The sequence below is a fragment of the Scyliorhinus torazame genome, chromosome 16 (assembly GCF_047496885.1).
Source record: "Scyliorhinus torazame isolate Kashiwa2021f chromosome 16, sScyTor2.1, whole genome shotgun sequence".
Taxonomy (NCBI): Eukaryota; Metazoa; Chordata; class Chondrichthyes; order Carcharhiniformes; family Scyliorhinidae; genus Scyliorhinus; species Scyliorhinus torazame.
This window is the reverse complement of record NC_092722.1, coordinates 179,952,783-179,972,931: the sequence shown is the minus strand read 5'-3', so window position 1 is coordinate 179,972,931 and position 20,149 is coordinate 179,952,783. Positions and strand designations below refer to the sequence as shown.

The window sequence follows — 20,149 nt, the reverse complement described above, 5'->3', positions numbered from 1 at the left end:
TAACTGAGGCTTTAATAAACTAAACAGAAAGCCTGCTGGCCTCGGATCCCGAACTGGGTCAAAGGCGGAGACCAGCCACCTTTATACCCAGCCTGAGGGGAGGCAGAGCCATCGGGCAGTGACTTACCACATTACATGTAATACAGTAGCCGTTTACCACAATACACATATTATATACTACAGTGGTTTACCACAAGATTGTGAGAGTCTTAAGGGAAATACAAGGAAATAAGAGAGATCCATATGGTGCTCAATGGTTTAATTGTTCTGTGTTTGATTATGTGAGCCTGGTAACTGATCTATGCTTACTGAGCTTGATTGGTTAAGCCTGGTTGTGGACAGACACCACAGAAACTACTAGCAGCTGAGCTGGGCAAGCCTGAGTGCAAACATTTTGTGATTAATGCACAGATATTTTAAAATTCTTTAAATAATTTTGCAGCACATTTATAAACTCATGTCATCTATTCATTGCTCTGAGATATATAAAATAAACATTATAGAAAACCGAGCAATCTGGTTTGAAGTCAAAGCAGGATTAACATTTCACCAGAACCACTGATAAATATAATGGATCTATCGGCTCCAGGGATAAAATGCAGAGGGTCAGCAAGCATGCAACAGTCCTTCTGCTTCACTCATACTGGGCTCTGATGAGGGCTCCTGACACATCTAACACATCTCTTCCTGATGCCCCTCACCACCCTCTCCCTGCACTCTAACAGACCCCATTCAACCTTTTCAAGAGTCCCCTGCTGGGAATCAAATAGAGTATCGAACAAAGGTTAGTAACTGCAGGGCAGCACGGTGGTGCAGTGGTTAGCACTGCTGCCTCATGGCGCCGAGGTCCCAGGTTCGATCCTGGCTCTGGGTCACTGTCCGTGTGGAGTTTGCACATTCTCCCCATGCCTGCGAGGGTTTCGCCCCGACAACTCAAACATGTGCAGAGTAGGTGGATTGGCCACGCTAAATTGCCCCTTAATTGGAAAAAATGAATTGGGTACTCTACATTTATTTTTTAAAAATTGTTAGTAATTGCAAATGTTCAGACCAGAGAGAAGAGTGCAATGGTGAGATGCCGTTTTTCTACCTTGCTTTGTACACTTAGTTAAGGCAGTATAGGATCAGAGGGGGAGGCCAGGTCTCCCCCTGAGCCGATTCCACTACTCAATGAAATCATGGCTGATCTCTAACCTAAACTCCACATAGTTCCCTAAATCTGTGGAAAAGTCCAGCGTCAGAGTGGGGGTGAAACAGATGGGCCATTGGGAGATCAGGATAATGTTTGTGGCTAGAGAAGTAATTGGCTGAGCGAATAGGGAGAGATGGCGGTGTAATGGTAATGTAACTGGACTAGTAATTCAGTGGGTCGAAGCTAATGTTCTGAGGAAGTGGGTTCAAATCCCACCATGGCAGCTGGTGGAATTTAAATTCTTCTCATAAAACCTGGAATGGAAAGCCAGTCTCTGTAACGGTTACCATACAGCATCATCAATTGTGGTAAAATCCCATCTGGTTCACTAAGTACCCTTTAGGGAAGGAAACCTGTCCTCCTCACTGTGGTGAACCACGTATGGCTACGTAAGGCTGTTGTATATATGTTCTACTGTTCTATTAGTAGAACAGTAGAACAGTAGTTCTATTACTGTTGTATATACTTATTGCTATTGCTGTTCTGTTATTGGTTGCTGCTGTTGTACTGTTGGAATGTTATTATTGGTGCTGCTGTTGGCTCCGCCTGTGGCTCCGCCCAGCTGTGGAGGTATAGAGCCTGGCGACCTGGGTCAGCCCTGCAGTGTGGGAGGAGCTACAGGTCGGCACATATTTAGCTTATTAAAGCATCGGTTCATTGCTTCTCAGCGTCTCGTCTGAATTGATGTCTATCACTCACCTGGTCTTGCCTACATGTGACTCCACAGAAATATGGTTGAGTGGCACCAGATTACCGTATGGCCCCCAATGTAGAACAGATTGTGCTTTACACCTGGATTCATTGGTCGACATTGCAGCATGGTGTAATCCTGCCTCAAAGTCCTTTCATTCAAATTATCTGATTATTCTGAATTCATTTGATTGGATAATTCATTTATTTTATTTATGCGGAATACATTTTTTTTTCATTCTCCTTTTTCACATTTTCTCCCACATTTACACCCAACAATAAACAATAATCAGTAACGAATGTAATGTCAATCCCCATCTCAATAACAACGATCCCATCCTCCCACCAAACCCCCAAACATTAACCCGCAAATTAACAGAAACAAATGACAAAAAGGAATCAGGAATCACCCATAGTCACCATTAACACACCGTCCCCCTCCCCCCAACCCTCCCAGCACCCCGCCCCCCCCACTAATGTTCGATCTGATCCAATTCTCGAAAGTACATAATGAATAACGCAGATGAATTGTAGAACCCCTCCATCCTTCCCCTCAGTTCAAATTTGACCTTTTCAAGCGTTAAGAATTCCAGCAGGTCCCCCGCCACACCAGGGCACAGGGTGGAGAGGTTGACCTTCACCCTAACAGGATCTGCCTTCGGGCGATCAACGAGGCGATGGCTACAATATCTGCCTCCGCACCCGTTTCCAACCCTGGCTGGTCCGACACCCCGAATACGGCCTCCCGAGGGCCTGGGTCCAGTTTCACGTGCACCACTTCAGAGATTACCCTAAAAACCTCCTTCCAGTAATCCTCCAGCTTTGGACAGGACCAAAACATATGAACGTGGTTTGCGGGGCCCCCCCCGCAACGTTCACACACATCTTCTACCCCCTCAAAGAGCCGGCTCATCCTCGTCGGCGCTCGATACACCACCTTCAGCTGTATCAGCCCCAACCTCGCACACAAGGTGGAGGCGTTTACCCTCTGGAGCACCTCACACCAGAACCCCTCCTCCATACCCTCTCCCAACTCTTCCTCCCACTTTGCCTTGATCCCTTCCAGTGGTGCCTTCTCCTCCTCCAAAATAGCCCCGTAAACCGCTGATGCTAGCCCCTTCTCCAGTCCCCCTGTCTTCAGCATCTCCTCCAGCAATGTGGAAGCTGGCTCTACTGTACATTTTTCAATAATCCGGAGTGCTGATACACTGCTTCTGACGTTCCCTAGCTCATGACTGCAACAATGTGGACCCATTTATTTGAATTAGTTTATCCCCATTGTTGAAACAGCGCAAGGATGATTTTTTTAACAAGTGAATGGGCTCATTACTAATACCTCATAGGGCGATTTCAACAACAGCAGTGTTGCCTTTAACGTTGGAAAACGTCCCAAGAGGCTTCATAAGAGCGTTATCAAAACCAGATTTGAAACCAAGCCACATGATGAGATTTTAGGTCAGGTGACTAAAGGTTTTGGTCAAAGTGGTGGATTTTAAGGAGGGTATTAAAGAAGGGGTTGTCCATGAAGGCCCTGCCTTCTCAACCTTACCCCTCACCTGAGGTGTGGCGACCCTCAGGTTAAATCACTACTAATCAGCTCTCCCCCTCAAAGGGGCGAGCAGCCTATGGTCATCTGGGACTATGGTGACTTTATTTTAAAGAAGGGGAAAGAGGGATATTTTCCTTTATTAGCTGAGGCACATTATATGAGCGAGGTGGGGAGGGGATTGCAGATTCGCTTCTTTCGCATTTGTTTAATCTGTATCCCTTTTCGCTGACTCCTCACTTCTCGTGACTGTATTTGACTAAATGCCTGAGCAATGAATTGCCCCTGCAAAAACAGTCCAGCAAAACCTCACAATATCTTTCCTGCCTTACAGCTGTACAATCTTCAGCCTTGACCAGTTAGGTGTTGCTTTGGCCGGGGACGTTCATGGTCCCAGCGGTTTTAAGGAACAGTCTTGTTCTGCACTCGATTCAATCATTTTTCTCTAGGCCGGGAGCCATGCTGAGCTTGCCTGGTGATATTTCACGTGTGACCCTTAACAAAGAAGTTAATGTCAGACTCGCGAGGGAAAGCACACAAAGATGTCGTTCACGGCAAATACCAAGTCATTATCTGAAGTTCCATTTGTTCCCCAGTGAAGCCACATGTCAGCAAGGAAACGGGCAATACATCACCAAGTTAGTCTAACCTTGAACAACAAATCATAACTGTTGATAAAATCAATTGTAATGTGGTCTTTATAGATTTATTCTCACTAAAAACAAATATATAACTGGATTACTAAATGCTGTAAAATATTTCTGGGGAGTCCAAGATAAGAGACCATGATTCATGAGACCAGAAGGATGTGGAGGCTTTAGAGAGGGTGCAGAAGAGATTTACCAGAATGTTGCCTGGTATGGAGGGCATTAGCTATGAGGAGCGGTTGAATAAACTCGGTTTGTTCTCACTGGAACGAAGGAGGTTGAGGGGAGACCTGATAGAGGTATACAAAATTATGAGGGGCATAGACAGAGTGGATAGTCAGAGGCTTTTCCCCAGGGTAGAGGGGTCAATTACTAGGGGGCATAGGTTTAAGGTGAGAGGGGCAAGGTTTAGAGTAGATGTACGAGGCAAGTTTTTTACGCAGAGGGTAGTGGGTGCCTGGAACTCGCTACCGGAGGAGGTAGTGGAAGCAGGGACGATAGGGACATTTAAGGGGCATCTTGACAAATATATGAATAGGATGGGAATAGAAGGATACGGACCCAGGAAGTGTAGAAGATTGTAGTTTAGTCGGGCAGCATGGTCGGCACGAGCTTGGAGGGCCGAAGGGCCTGTTCCTGTGCTATACATTTCTTTGTTCTTTGTTTGTAATCATGGAGATTTACTGCACGGAAAAAAGCAGTTCAACCCATCATGTTTGTGAGGCCATAAAACAGCTGTCCAGCCTAACCTCCATTCTACCACTTTCCAGTTCTTGGTAGCCCTGTATGTTACAGCATTTCAGGTATATTGCTAAGTATTATTTAAATGCATTGAGGATCCATACCTCCACCACCTTTGTACGCAGTGAGCTCTGGACCCCACTCTGGATAGAATAATCGCCTCAATCCCCTGCTAACCATTCCACTGAATACTTTAAGCCTGTGTACCCCAAGGTTATTAACCTCTCTGCAAAGAGTAATAGCTCCTTCCTCGTCACTCTCTTTAGGCCCCTCATAATTTCATGCAACTCAATTCAACCTTCCCTGAGACTCCTCTGTCACAAAGAGAATCTTACCCAATCTTTCTTCACAGCTAAAATTCTCCAATCCTGGCAATATCCTCTGTCGCCACCCAGATGGGAGTTCATCTTCCTGCAACATAGTGACCAGAAGTGTACACTGTACTCTCGCTGTGGCCTATCTAGTGTGTTATACAGCTCCAGCATCGCCACTTCGCTCATATATCTTTGCCTCAGCTAAAAAAGGAAAATATCCCATATGGCTTTCTTTTTAAAAAATAAATTTAGAGTACCCAATTCATTTTTTTCCAATTATGGGGCAATTTAGCGTGGCCAATCCATCTAGCCTGCACATCTTTGGGTTGTGGGGGCGAAACTGTTCAAGCACGGGGAGAATGTGCAAACTCCACACGGACAGTGACCCAGGGCCGGGATCGAACCTGGGACCTCGGCGCCGTGAGGCAGCAGTGCTAAGCACTGCACCACCGTGCTGCCCTCATATGCCTTTCTTAACCAACCTATCTACCTGCCCTGTCACCTTTAGGGTTCTGTGGACTAGCACCGTAAGGTCCGGTCCCTCTGTTCCTCTACACTTTGCAGTATCCAACCATTTATTGTGTGGGTGGTAAATATAAGATGGTCACGGAGAAATCCAATAGGGAGTTTAAGAGAGATTTCTTTACCCAGAAGATGATTAGAATGTGGAACTTGCTATCACAGATTGAGATGAATGGTTCAGATATACTTAGGGAGCAGCTGGATAAATACATGAGAGCCAATGGAATAGAAGGAAATGCTGATAGGATGAGATGAAGTCAGGTGGACCGAGGCTTCTGGTGGGGGTAAACATTGGCGGGGACCAGTTTGATTGAATGGCTTATTTCTGTGGTGTACATTCTATGTAAAAGTAAATGCAAATACTCGCTGTAGAGCTTTCATAAAGATTAGCCTGACTGTACACAGCGAGGCCAGTTTATTACTTTGCAGAGAAAAAATATGTTTTGATTTTCCATATCTCTGCAAAAGGTTCAAAGGGTATGATTTCCATTGCAGCAAATAGCTAAACCTGTTCTTAATGTTAAATAACGCACACCGTGGATCTTCCTCCTGCGTGCCTGATGGCAACGATTTAGCAAAAAAAAAAAGAGTCCTGTTTCAGGCACGGTTAGCAAGGTGCTTCTCAGTGCTGCAGCCGAGAACGACATCGCGATCAAACGAGACTCTCTTCTTGTGGGGGCTCTGAATGGAGCGTCCCACCAAGGCTGCACTTCCCTCAGCTCCTGCACTGGTGAGCACAGGACGCCCAGGTGGATACGAGGATGCCAGGGCACCACCCTGCCCAGCGCCTGACCACCCAGGGGGCCTCCCATCACCTGGGATACCCGCCCCAAGTATCGTTATGCCTGGTCCACGTTTGTGGAAATTAGTGCTAAACGGCGCCACAGCGAGGTCGCCCAGGCGCGGGGGTATTCAATCCTGGGTGTTGGGAGACTCTGACAAAGAAGCTAACTACTTGCTTAAACATGTAAATCTGGATCGCGCCCAGTGAGGGGGAGATCCAGATCAAGACATCTCGCGGGAGCTCATTAGATTTCGTGAGGTATCCTGAGTCTCGTATCGCAAGATTTAGGGGCCCTGTCGCACCTCCAAGTCAGTGAGACAAGGCCATTCGATCGTGCCCTGACCTCTTGCTTCAAAAGCTCTCTTTCAGCCATGTCACTGTCTTGAACCCGACACCCTTCCTTCCGCACAAGTTCAACTGTTGAGTTCACCACCACCGAGGACCATCCAAGTTCCCGATGCAGAAGATGGCCATTCAGCCCATTGCGTTTGTCAATCCAAAACATATCCTGGTGTCTCATACCGAAAAGCAAGTTTCTTCTTTTGCTTCAGCCCCTCAAGCTAAGGGAGGGTGGGGCATCGCATGAAATGAAATGAAATGAAAATCGCTTATCGTCACATGTAGGCTTCAAATGAAGTTACTGTGAAAAGCCCCTAGTCGCAACATTCCGGCGCCTGTACGGGGAGGCTGGTACGAGAATTGAACCGTGCTGCTGGCATGCCATGGTCTGCTTTCAAAGCCTGCTCTTTAGCCCTGTGCTAAAACAGCCCCTTTAGGCCAAATTGGAGATCAGGGGCGAGATTCTCCGCCCCCCCGCCGGGTCGGAGAATCGCCGGGGGCTGGCGTGAATCGCGCTCCCGGCGGTTGCCGAATTCTCCGGCACCGGAGATTCGGCGAGGGCGGGAATCGCGCCGCTCCGGTTGGCGGGCCCCCCCCCGCGATTCTCCGGCCCGGATTCTCCGGGCCTGTGCCGTGGGGGCACTCTTTTCCTTCCGCCTTCGCCACGGTCTCCACCATGGCAGAGGCGGAAGAGACCTCCTCCACAGTGCATGCGCGGGGATGCCGTGAGCGGCCGCTAACGCTCCCGTGCATGCGCCGCCCAGCGATGTCATTTCCGCGCCAGCTGGCGGGGCACCAAAGGCCTTTCCCGCCAGCTGGTGGGGCGGAAATCAGTCCGGCGCAGGCCTAGCCCCTCAAGGTGAGGGCTCGGCACCTCAAGATGCGAAGACTTCCGCACCTTTGGGGCGGCACGATGCCAGACTGATTCGCGCCGTATTTGGTGCCGGTCGGCGGACATCACGCCGATTACGGAGAATTTCGCCCATGAGATGTAATACAGTAAGGCTCCGGGGTCCTGGGGGGGGGGGCGCAGGGCGATCTGGCCGCGGCGGGGGGGGGCCCCCACGGTGGCCTGGCCCACGATCGGGGCCCACGGATCCGTGGGCGGGCCTGTGCCGTGGGGGCACTCTTTTCCTTCCGCCTTCACCACGGTCTCCACCATGGCGGAGGCGGAAGAGACTCCCTCCACAGTGTATGCGCGGGGATGCCGTGAGTGGCCGCTAACGCTCCCGCGCAAGCGCAGCCCGGCAATGTCATTTTCGCGCCAGCTGGCGGGGCGGAAATCAGTCCGGCGCGGGCCTAGCCCCTCAAGGTTAGGGCTTGGCCCCCAAGATGCGGAGGAGTCCGCACCTTTGGGGCGGCGCGATGCCCGACTGATTTGCGCCGTTTTTGGCGCTGGTCAGCGGACATCGCGCCGATACCGGAGAATTTCGCCCCTGACCTCTCCATTAGCACTTTGTAGAATTTCTCCAGGTCCTTTAATTCCCTTAGCAACCAGTAGGGTCACTTCCACTCTCTATTTGGACACTAAGGGAAGAATTTTCCATTTTGTTTTAGCTTAAGTGTCAACTCAGGGAAAAGCGGTATACTACTCACTGACTCCTCTGTCGGCTTTTCCCATCATAATTCTGACACTTGGAGTTGGTGTCAGCAATCTCAGACTTAAGGAGATCGGGGCATTCTTTATAAAGGACACCCTGATCTGACAAAAAGAAAAAGAAAAACGAGGAATCCCAGGCGGCACGGTAAGCACAGTGATTAGCACTGCTACATCACATATCCAGGGTAGTGGGTTCAATTCTGGTCTCGGGTGGCTGTGTGAGCGGAGTTTGCACTTTCTTCCTCTGTCTGCGTGGGTTTCCTCCGGATGCTCCGGTTTCCTCCACTGTCCAAAGATGTGCAGGTGAGGTGGATTAGCCATGCTAAATTGCCCCTTAATCTCCAAAAGGTTAGGTGGCGTTATTGGATAGGGTGGAGGCATGGGCTTGAGTGGGATGCTCTTTCCAAAGGCCGGTGCAGACTCGATGGGCTGAATGGCCTCCTTCTACACTGTAAATTCTATGCTTCTATGAATCCCCACGAACACGCTCTCCCATGTACATGGAGAACCTCCGACATACATGGAGAACTGCCCTTCCCCACCATGGACACAGAGACTATCCCCTCACTGACATAGGGAACCTCCCAGACACATGCCCTCCCCCACAAAAAAACTACCTCTCCAGAAGACCACTTTCTATGGCCCCAGAGATAATGGGACAGGGAAGCCCGCTAATGATGTTAAAATATATGGTAATGGAGTTCCCGACCTTTCATGGAACCCCATTACGTCATTGGCGGAGGTGCTAAGACATTTGGAGCAGGAAATCCCCAAGGTGTAAACAACTTGGGGACTACTGTTGGATTCCCCACTCCTAGGGCCATTCCCTCCCGCCGAAAACGGGAGCAGAAAATCCTGGCCGAAGGGAATCAAGAGATAAGGGAGCAGAGTGGGAGGTGAAGTGAGCCATGATTCTGTTAAATATTGGAACCATCCCAAACAATCGTACGGCCTACACCTGTCCTTATTTCTTATGTTCCACGAAACATTAGTCTGTTTTTAAAAGAAGCACTTATGTTTCTCTATTATTTAAAAAGTTTATGTTACCAAACCAGTCAATACTTTGCAGTCAGAGAACTTAAAATCTCCAGGGGCGAGCTCTTGCTGCAATTGGCAGATACTCTATAAGGCTCTAATGGTAAGACAACCTTGACCAAATCCAATAAATTAAAGCATTGTCTTGGATTACTCCAAGGGTTCTTTGCGATTCGGACACAATGTAATAAAGAGAACAATGGAAGATGTTCGTCTACTCTACTTTATGAGCACAAAATAATACAAATAAGAATATAGTATAAAAAGAAGATAAAACAAGAATATTACGTAAGAATCTCACACCCATCTGCTCGGCGGGGATCCCTGGGTCGACAGCAGCTTCAAGATTCGGCTCCTGGCATCTGTCACGACTCAGGACCGAGGTGAAGTCCAACGAACGAGCAAAAGGGCCTGATATTTATACAGTGGAGTAAATAAGTCCAATAGATAAGCAGTTCGGAAAGTCATCAAGATACATGTGCACACCTGAGTCTGGACATCTGATGCCTCATGTTCCAATAAACATCCGGGTCCTGGAAGGCTGCCATATCCTTACAGCGAGCAAAATTAACCCATCCCTTACACGCATCCATCTTTACGTTTTGCTCATGTCATCTGCTTTGTGTTATTAAAAGATGGGGCAGTATCCAAATAGACCCCAACTTCCCATTGAATTAAAAATTGGGAGTAAATACTAATCTTCAGGACCTTCCGTTAAGCATCCGCGGAGCAACAGAGCAGAAATAAAAGCTGGAGTGAAGGGTGTCAAGGCCTTCCCATCATCTCGGAGAAATCAGAGCAATTCTATGGCATGGAAGGACGCCATTCAACCCATCATCTCCGCATTGGTCAACAAGGAGGCATCCAACTTAATCCCACTTTTCCAGCTTTAGTTCCGCAGCCTTGTGGGTTATGGCAATTTAAATGCTTATCCCAGCACATTTTGAATGGTATGTGGGTTTCTGCCTGTACCACACTTTAAGGCAGCGACTCCCAAATCTCCACCAACATCTTGGTGAATTTTTTTTCCCCCTCTTATTCCCGCTAAACCTTATACCCTAAACTCTGCCCCCTGGTTACGGACTCCTCAATGCAGGGCCTTCTTTTTCACTAGACCTCGACCGCTCATCATCCTCTACATTTCAGCGAGATCTCCCTTCTGCCTCCTTTCTTCCAAAGAAAACAACGCCAATTTGTCCAACCTTTACTACTGGTTTTCTTTCCCATCTCTGAGGCATATGGACCAAAGTGTCTTCTCTTCCTCTCTTCACCTTGCCCAGGGAATGTTTTACACCCACATCTTCTCCGCAATCTCTGCAGTTAGCAAGCAGACTTTTGCTGAGTAACATCATAAAGTAATGAATACGACTGCATAGATAGATAGAACATACAGTGCAGAAGGAGGCCATTCGGCCCATCGAGCCTGCACCGACCCACTTAAGCCCTCACTTCCACCCTATCCCCGTAACTCAATAACCCCTCCTAACCTTCTTTTGGTCACTAAGGGCAATTTATCATGGCCAATCCACCTAACCTGCACGTCTTTGGAGTGTGGGAGGAAACTGGAGCACCCGAAGGAAGCCCACGCAGACACGGGGAGAACGTGCAGACTCCGCACAGACAGTGACCCCAGCGGGGAATTGAACCTGGGACCCTGGTGCTGTGAAGCCACAGTGCTATCCACTTGTGCTACCATGTTGCCCACGCATAAGCCCGAGCATATCTAAACCTCGAAGCACAACGCAGGCTGGACAAATTCTGAGCAGCTGAAGGACGATGGACGAATAAAGCAATAAAGCCGGTGTTGTTGCACATCAGCCTTTAGTTCCAAATTGACAGGCTCTGGAAAATTGTTTCAAGTAAACCGCTGTTATGTCCAATGATGGAATGATGTTGGAGACACAGGATGAGCATCCCAGGAATGGGGAAAAAATGTGCAAGAGTTTGTCTCCCATTGATTGGCAACACAAGTTGGAGGACTTTGAACAAACTTGGTCAGTTTCATATGGAATGTAAATACAACCAAAGAGAGATTTTCGACATTTCAAGCATCCATTGTCAACATCTGGCACTTTCAGGCATGGCACAGCCTGATGAGAAAGAAAGTTACCAAGCATTGATTCACCCATGTTTACAGCACAGTATTGGATTTGTTTATTGTCATGTATACCGAGGTACAGTGAAAAGTATTTTTCTCCGTGCATCTCAAATAGATCATTTAGTACATGAAAAGCAAATACATAATAGGGCAACACAAGGTAAACAATGAAAATACCTAGTCACCGGCATCGGATGAAGCATACGGGGTGTAGTGTTAATCAGGTCAGCCCATAAGAAGGTCATTTAGGAGTCTGGTAACAGCGGGGAAGAAGCTGTTTTTGAGTCTGTTTGTGCGTGTTCTCAGACTTCTGTATCTCCTGCCCGATGGAAGAAGTTGGAAGAGTGAGTAAGCCGGGTGGGAGGGGTCTTTGATTATGCTGCCCGCTTTCCCGAGGCAGCGGGAGGTGGAGACAGAGTCAATGGATGGGAGGCAGGTTCGTGTGATGGACAGGGCAGTCTTCACGACTCTCTGACGTTCCTTGCGGTCCTGGGCCGAGCAGTTGCCATACCAGGCTGTGATGCAGCCAGATAGGATGCTTTCTATGGTGCACCTGTAAAAGTCGGTAAGAGTCAGTGTGGACAGGTCGAATTTCCTTAGTTTCCTGAGGAAGTATAGGCGCTGTTGTGCTTTCTCGGTGGTAGCGTTGAAAACATTCGACCCATTGTGTCCACATCGGTGTAAAAAGATCTGACTATACCAATCCCATTTGCCAGTTCTTGGCCTATAATCCTGGAGGTTATGGCAGTGCAGTGAATATCTAAATACGATGTCTAGCACCCTTTCAGGCAGTGAATCCAGACACTCACCATCCTCTAGGTGAAAAGGTTTTTCCTCAACTCCCCTCTCTGCCTTCAACCTCTTACACGCACAATAACCCCTGGTTATTGACCTCTCTACTAATGGAAAAGGTGTACACCTAGCCACCCTATCTATACCTCTCATAATCTTATGCAGCTCTATCAAATACCTTCTCAACCTTCCCTGCTCCAAGGAAAACAGCCCCAGCCTATCCAACATCTCCTCATAGCTCAGACCTCCAGCCCAGGCAGCATGTAGGTAAATCCTCTCTGCACCCTCTCCAATGCAACACCTCCTTTCGATAATGTGGTTACCAGAACTGAACGCAATCTTCCACTTGTGGCGTTTTATACAGCCATGTAGGACAGCACCTGTTAGTGCACCAGTTTGACATTTTCTTTTTCCACACATGCTCTTGAGGCTGAGTGACTGGTATAACCAATTAGTGCTGATTCGCCTGAATTCATGCTGCCTGAGCTCATTTCACAAAGGGCCCTTAGAGCTTGTGAAGATCTTCTGCCTACTAGCCTGGGTTCGATTTGAACTCAAATGCTCCCAGCAAAAGATTGATATTAAGCCACGACATCACACAGTTCCCTGATTTAATGGAACAAAAAAATGAAGCAGCTGATCACATGATGTGGTGGGTTTTGTAAAATTTATTGGATTGAATTTTAAAAGGCGTGTCGATGCTGCCCATCATCGAGTAAAACTCCAGACAGAACTCCAAATAGGCTTTGAACACAATTAGATATAATTTAAATTTTTTTAAAATTGGCATTTAATTATTTGGCCAGCATGCTTAACTTTTGCCCAACTGGCAGAGCTACCATTGAAATAGAGGCCGGGCTTCTCCGATCCCGCGCCGGGTCGGAGAATCGGCGGGTGGGTGTGAGAATCGCGCCACGGCGCTCCGACGCTGGGCCGCCGATTCTCTGAAGAACGGAAAATCGGTGGCAATCGTGCCCGCGTGGTCGCTGCCGCGCTGGCCGGGGGCTGTTGAAAGTGGCTCCCGCGGCGATTCTTCGCCCTCGATGGGTCGAGTGCCCACCGAGTCCCGCCGGCGTGGGTTACGTATGGTCCCACCCGGTGGGACCTCAGAGTTCTGGCTGTGAGGGCCGCCCTGGTGGGGGGGCAGGGGGATCCAACTCTGGGGGGGGGCCTCCATGGTGGCCAGGCCCGCGATCGGGGCCTACCGACCGGCGGGTGGGCTAATTCCGAGGGGGGCTATGTTTCTCCGTGCCAGGCCCCTGTAGGGCTCCGCCATATTACCCAGGGGCCGGCGCGGAGATGGCAAACCACACGCATTCGCGGACCCGGGCCGGCTCTGGTGTGCATGCGTGGACCCACGCCAGCCGTGTTGCGCCGTCTTTCGAGCGTACAGCATTCCGGCACCGCACTAGTCCCCAAAGAAGGGTTGAATGCCTGGGCCTGGAGGCCCGTTGACACTGGCGTCGCTCGAGCCGGTTTTGAAGCCTGCGTCAACACCTGGCCAGGATTTCGGAGAATCGCGACCTGAAAATCAATTTTTGACATTTAAACCCCATTCTGTTGTGTTCTGTTATCTTGTCTAGCAAGAACAGCGGATGTCTAAGTCAGAACGATGTTTTATTTAAGTACTCGTGATACGAATCTTATACAGACTAAGTTATTACAGAGTTTCTCTGGACTCTCCTGGAACTTGACTTATGTGCGACCGTCCTTGTGTACGCCTTACAACCTTCTGCTGCTGGCCGGATGTCACCTGACTGATGTCTTGCGCCACCTGCTGGTGGGAGGTTACACTGCTGAGCGCATGTAATATTATCTACAGGCATATCACCATACATTCCTTTACGCTACTAGAATATTTCCTTCTTTACATAACCCTTCAAGTGTTTCAACCTGTAAGTTTAAAAGCATTCATTCATTCCGAGTTTCCTTCCCATTTGTCTGATTTGACCTTGGCCGGAATTCTCCGGCTGTTGGCATTCTTATTCTCACCAGCAGCGGGTTTCCCGGCAGCGTGGGGAGACTTCAACGGGAAATCCCATTGACAAACGACTGGACTAGAGAATCCCGCCACCAGGGAACAACACACTGCTGAGAAACCCAGCTGGGGGAATCGGAGAATCCAGGCCCTGATCTATGTACTGTGCTCTCTCAAGTGCTTTCATTCTTTCAAAATATTCCACCAGCACAATAAAAGGTTCTTGGCCTATTTTGTGAAAAAGGTTTTTCCCGACTTTTCTCGGTGCTGGCGGGGGTATTGTCGGAGATGGGGTTGGAGGGGGTTTCCATCTCGGCAATCTATGGGGGGATTTTGAAGAAGGTGTCTCTGGAGGGGGTAAAGACCAAGTCAGAGGCGGAGCTGGGGTTGGCGCTGGAGGAGGGGCTGTGGTGTGAGGTGCTGCGATGGGTGAATGCCTCAAGCTCGTGCGCAAGGCTGGCGTTGATACAGCTGAAGGTAGTACACAGAGTGCACCTGATGAAGTCGAAGAGGAGTCAATTGTGTGATGGGGTGGAGGATATTTGTGAGCGGTGTGGGAAGGGCCCAGCCAATCGCGTACATATGATCTGGCCCTGCCTGAAGTTGAAGACATTTTGGGGGTCGCTCTTCAGCAACATGTCGAAGATCTTGCATGTGGATTTAGAACCCAGTGTCCGGGGGGGGGAGCCATATTCAGGGTGTCATACTTGCAAATGGAAGCGGGGTCAGATGTTAATCGCTCACAGGCGGATCCTGTTGGGGCGGAGGTCAGCTTCTCCAGCCTGTGCTTCGATGTGGCTGGGGGATTTAAGGAGTTCTTGAACTTTGAAAAGGTGAAATTTACTCTGAGGGGGACCAGAGGTGGGGGGGGGGGGGGGGGGGGTTGCATAAGAGTTGGGGTTTGTTAATACCACATTTCAAGGAGCTGGTTACCGTCAAATGGAGGGGGGAGGGGAGGGGGCAAGGTGTAGTGGTTGGTTAGTGTGTTGGGGGAGTTGGGGTTTGGTGTGGGTCATTACTGTGTAATGTTATGTGTTTTAAATGTTAAACAATGGAATAAAAATACTTTTTAGAAAATATTCTTGTCCTCTGTGGAGAGATCTCTGGCTTTGGTTTCTGCATCTGAACCCCAGTTCAGCTACACAGTAAATTAATGAAACGTCCAGCGCCCTAACAGGGAGCAGAGGTCAGGAAAGGCGAACAAGTAAATTAGGTGCTCCAATTATTCAAAGGTTCTGTGTTCCTCTAGCCCTCATCCTCGTTTACATATTCTGCCTCTCCCACTGGTGAACTCTTACATTTTCCAATCAAGTGGTAAACTCTGTCGAATCTAAGCCAGCCATCTTCCATAGTAATGAGCTCTGTGATTTCAGTGTATCTACTCACTCGGAAACAATGCCCTTGGCTGGTCATTGAGTGCGACGATGATTAATCAACACGTTCTGATAAAGAGTTATCTCTGCTCTGAGAAAATTGAACAGATGGCGTTACACATTTCTGATGTAAACACCTGGTGTGACCTCAACACAACTCCACAAAAATTGACTCTTTAAGCTGGCACTGCGAATCGAATTCTTTATTTTCAAAAAATTTCTTTTGAGTAATGAACATGATGGCCCTGTCCAAACCCCTTGACGCCTCCAGTGTGTGGGAGTACAAATGAAACAAGCACAAAACCACTGACAGCTTTTTAAGCTGCATACTTGTTTTTCAAAAAAAAAACTATTTTGATCAAATTTTATCCTGCTCATCAAACTATGTTACTGAACAAGCTGATTTATTTACACTACTTAAATAAGATTTGAACAATCAAGAAGGTATATGTCATTAAACTAAACAATACGATATCTCTAACTACAGAACTCTACACTATGCAACTAATCAATCTCACACCTATACACCTACTCCCAGAATCCCAGGAGTCACTTGATATTTATATGACTGCTCCTTATCTCCATCTGGTGGTGGGAAGTATTAACATCATTTTGTTAACCCTTTGTATTCCTTACAATATACATATTGTTACATCTGGGACCTTGGTTGACAGCACTCCTGTGAGGTGCCTTGGGACATTGACTACATTAAAGGCGCTATGTAGATGCAAGTTGTTGTGGAACATATCGGCTGCCCTTGGGGGAAAGCTGGCCTCGTTGTCTTTGTTTCAGTGGATAATGTTGCTGGATTTCAGAAAGAATATATTTGCTTCGCTCTAATTTTAGTGTTCCAATTTTTCCTCTCCCTCTCTCTCATAATGGAACAGTGATTATGGATATGACCGTCATTCTGATGGAAGGTGCTTACCGGCTTTCTGGTACAATCAGTCTTTTATGGCAAAGAAATGTAGCATGGGGCAGAGCTACCTCAACAGCACAGGGTGAGTACACGGCTGTGACACTTCAATGTTTGTGCATGTCCGTTTGACTGAATAGTTTGGCCACTTCACGCCATCCTTTATGGAGATTAAGGCCAGGCCATTATGATCCTCCAGGAGAAACAGCAGGTTGGAATAAAAGGTTCCATTCTTTCACAGTGCAGGGAGATTAGTTCAACCTATGTGGCCTGACGTTTGATTAGGTCAACGTATTGATTTGAATTTCTGCTCCTGTGGCAGTGTTTAAACTGCATTTGAATTCAGAACCTCATGCGTGACATTTCGCAGACCAGCAGCCCAGTCTTTGAGCAAATCTCCTTGAGTAACCAAATACGACATCTCAAGCAAGATTAGGACAGAGGAAAACATATCTCACTCCTACTCTACCTTCCATTCCTCAGTACAGATCAGCCCATACAGCAGTGTACCTACATGGCAGAGTAACACACAAGGTACTTTGCATCAGTCTTCACAGTAGAAGACACCAGTGGCATACCACAACCTCAAGAGAGTCAGGGGCGGAGGTGAATGTAGTGGCCATCACTAAGGAGCAGGTGCTGGGGCAGCAGAAAGGTCTGAAGGTGGATAAATTACTTGGACAGGTCCGACTACACCCCAGGGTTCTGAAGAAGATAGCTGAGGAGATTGTGAAGGCATTGGTAGTGATCGTTCAGGAATTACTGGAGTCAGGGAGGGTCCCAGAGGATTGGAAAATGGCTAATATAATGCCCTTATTTAAGAAGGGAGGGAGGCAGAAGGCGGTTAGCCTGACTTCCGTCTTTGCATTGTCATTAAGGACGAGATTGCGGAGTACTTGGAAATGTGTGGTAAAATATGGCTGAGTCAGCATGGCTTCATCAAGGGGAGGTCATGACTGGCAAATCTGTTAGAATTCTTTGAGGAGGTAATGAGGAAGTTAGACAAAGGAGGGCTAGTGGACATGATCTATTTGGATTTCCAGAAGAACTTTGACAAGGTGTCGTGCAGGAAACTGCTAAATAAGAAAGGATTCCATGATGTTAGGGTAAGGTATTGGCATAGATAGAGGATTGGCTGGCTGGCAGAAGGTAGAAAGTGGGGATAAATGGGTCTTTTTCAGGATGGCAGCTGGTGACTAGTGGTGTTCCGCAGGGGTCAATGCTGGGACCACAACTATTGACAATATATATTAACGATCTGGAAGAAGGAACTGAAGGTACTGTTGCTAAGTTTGCAGATGATACAAAGATCTGTACAGGGACAGATAGTATTGAGGAAGTAGAGAGGCTGCAGAAGGACTTGGACAGACTAGGAGAGCGGGCATAGAAGTGGCAGATGGAATACAATGTGGAAAAGTGTGAGGTTATGCACTTTGGTAAGAAGAATAGAGACATAGACTATTTTCAAAATTGGGAAAGGCTTCGGAAATCTGAAGCACAAAGGGAGGTAGGAGTCTTATATCAGAATTCTCTTAAGGTTAACATGCAAGTTCAGTTGACGGTTAGGAAGGCAAATGCAATATTAGCATCCATTTTGAGAGGGCTAGAATACAAGAGCAGGGATGTACCACTGAGACTGTATAAGGCTTTAGTCACACCCCATTTGGAATATTGTGAGCAGTCTTGGGCCCCTGATCTGAGGAAAGATATGCTGGCCTTGGAGGGAGCCCAAAGGAGATTCACAAGAATGATCCCGGGATTGAAGGCCTTGTTATATGAGGAACAGTTGAGGACTCTGGATCTGCACTCGATGGAGATTAAAAGGATGACCGGGGGATTCATTGAAATCTACGGAATACTGAGAGGCCTAGATAGAGTGGATGTGGAGGAGATGTTTCAACGAGTAGGAGATGCTAGAACCCAAGGGCAAAACCTCAGGCTGAAGGGACAATCCTTTAATACTGGTTTGAGGAGGAATTTCTTCAGCCAGAGGGTGATGAATCTGTGGAACTCTTTGCCGCAGAAGGCTGTGGAGTCCTAGTCACCGAGTGTCTTTAAGACAGAGATAGATAGGTTCTTGTAGGTTCAGAGATAGAAAGGGATCAGGGGTTATGGGGTGAAGGCAGGAGAATGGGGATGAGGAAGATATCAGCCATGGACGAATGGCGGCGCAGACTCGATGGGCCGAATGGCCTAATTCTGCTCCTATATCTTATGGTCTTATAGTTCACACCTCAGCGACAGCAGTGGTTCAAGAAGGCAGCTCACCACCACCTTCTCAAGAGCAACTAGGGTTGGGCAATAAATGCTGGCCTAACCAGCAACACCCACATCCCAAGAATGAATTTTTAAAAAGCTAGAGATAGAAAAAGACTGAGAAGAATTACTTAAAAATTGACAAAATCGAAATGGGCAGGTGAAACGTCTTCACTGTTACTGGCAATAATTTTTTTCTCCTTTGTTGAAGAATAGGCGGGAACTGAAGAACATAGATTGGGGGCGGATGTTTGAGGGCAAATCAACATCTGACATGTGGGAGGCTTTCAAGTGGCAGTTGAAAGGAATACAGGACCGGCATGTTCCTGTGAGGAAGAAGGATAAATACGGCAATTTTCGGGAACCTTGGATGACGAGAGATATTGTAGGCCTCGTCAAAAAGAAAAACGAGGCATTTGTCAGGGCTAAAAGGCTGGGAACAGACGAAGCCTGCGTGGAGTATAAGGAAAGTAGGAAGGAACTTAAGCAAGGAGTCAGGAGGGCTAGAAGGGGTCACGAAAAGTCACTGGCAAATAGGGTTAAGGAAAATCCCAAGACTTTTTACACGTACATAAAAAGCAAGAGGGTAGCCAGGGAAAGGGTTGGCCCACTGAAGGATAGGCAAGGGAATCTATGTGTGGAGCTAAAGGAAATGGGCGAGGTACTAAATGAATACTTTGCATCAGTATTCACCAAAGAGAAGAAATTGGTAGATGTTGAGTCTGGAGAAGGGTGTGTAGATAGCCTGGGTCACATTGAGATCCAAAAAGACGAGGTGTTGGGTGTCTTAAAAAATATTAAGGTAGATAAGTCCCCAGGGCCTGATGGGATCTACCCCAGAATACTGAAGGAGGCTGGAGAGGAAATTGCTGAGGCCTTGACAGAAATCTTTGGATCCTCGCTGTCTTCAGGGGATGTCCCGGAGGACTGGAGAATAGCCAATGTTGTTCCTCTGTTTAAGAAGGGTAGCAAGGATAATCCCGGGAACTACAGGCCGGTGAGCCTTACTTCAGTGGTAGGGAAATTACTGGAGAGAATTCTTCGAGACAGGATCTACTCCCATTTGGAAGCAAATGGACGTATTAGTGAGAGGCAGCACGGTTTTGTGAAGGGGAGGTCGTGTCTCACTAACTTGATAGAGTTTTTCGAGGAGGTCACTAAGATGATTGATGCAGGTAGGGCAGTGGATGTTGTCTATATGGACTTCAGTAAGGCCTTTGACAAGGTCCCTCATGGTAGACTAGTACAAAAGGTGAAGTCACACGGGATCAGGGGTGAGCTGGCAAGGTGGAGACAGAACTGGCTAGGCCATAGAAGGCAGAGAGT

At 47.8% G+C, this 20,149-nt stretch overlaps 1 protein-coding gene across 2 annotated transcripts in view; it reads left to right on the top strand.

Moving 5' to 3' along the window:
- LOC140393265 (VPS10 domain-containing receptor SorCS1-like) overlaps window positions 1-20,149 on the top strand; it is a 1,354,213-nt gene that overhangs the window by 1,195,558 nt on the left and 138,506 nt on the right. For both annotated transcript variants that reach the window (XM_072479549.1, XM_072479548.1), the window contains exon 17: window positions 16,539-16,652. In XM_072479549.1, coding sequence (XP_072335650.1) covers window positions 16,539-16,652 — 114 coding nt within the window. The remainder of the gene's footprint in view (window positions 1-16,538; window positions 16,653-20,149) is intronic.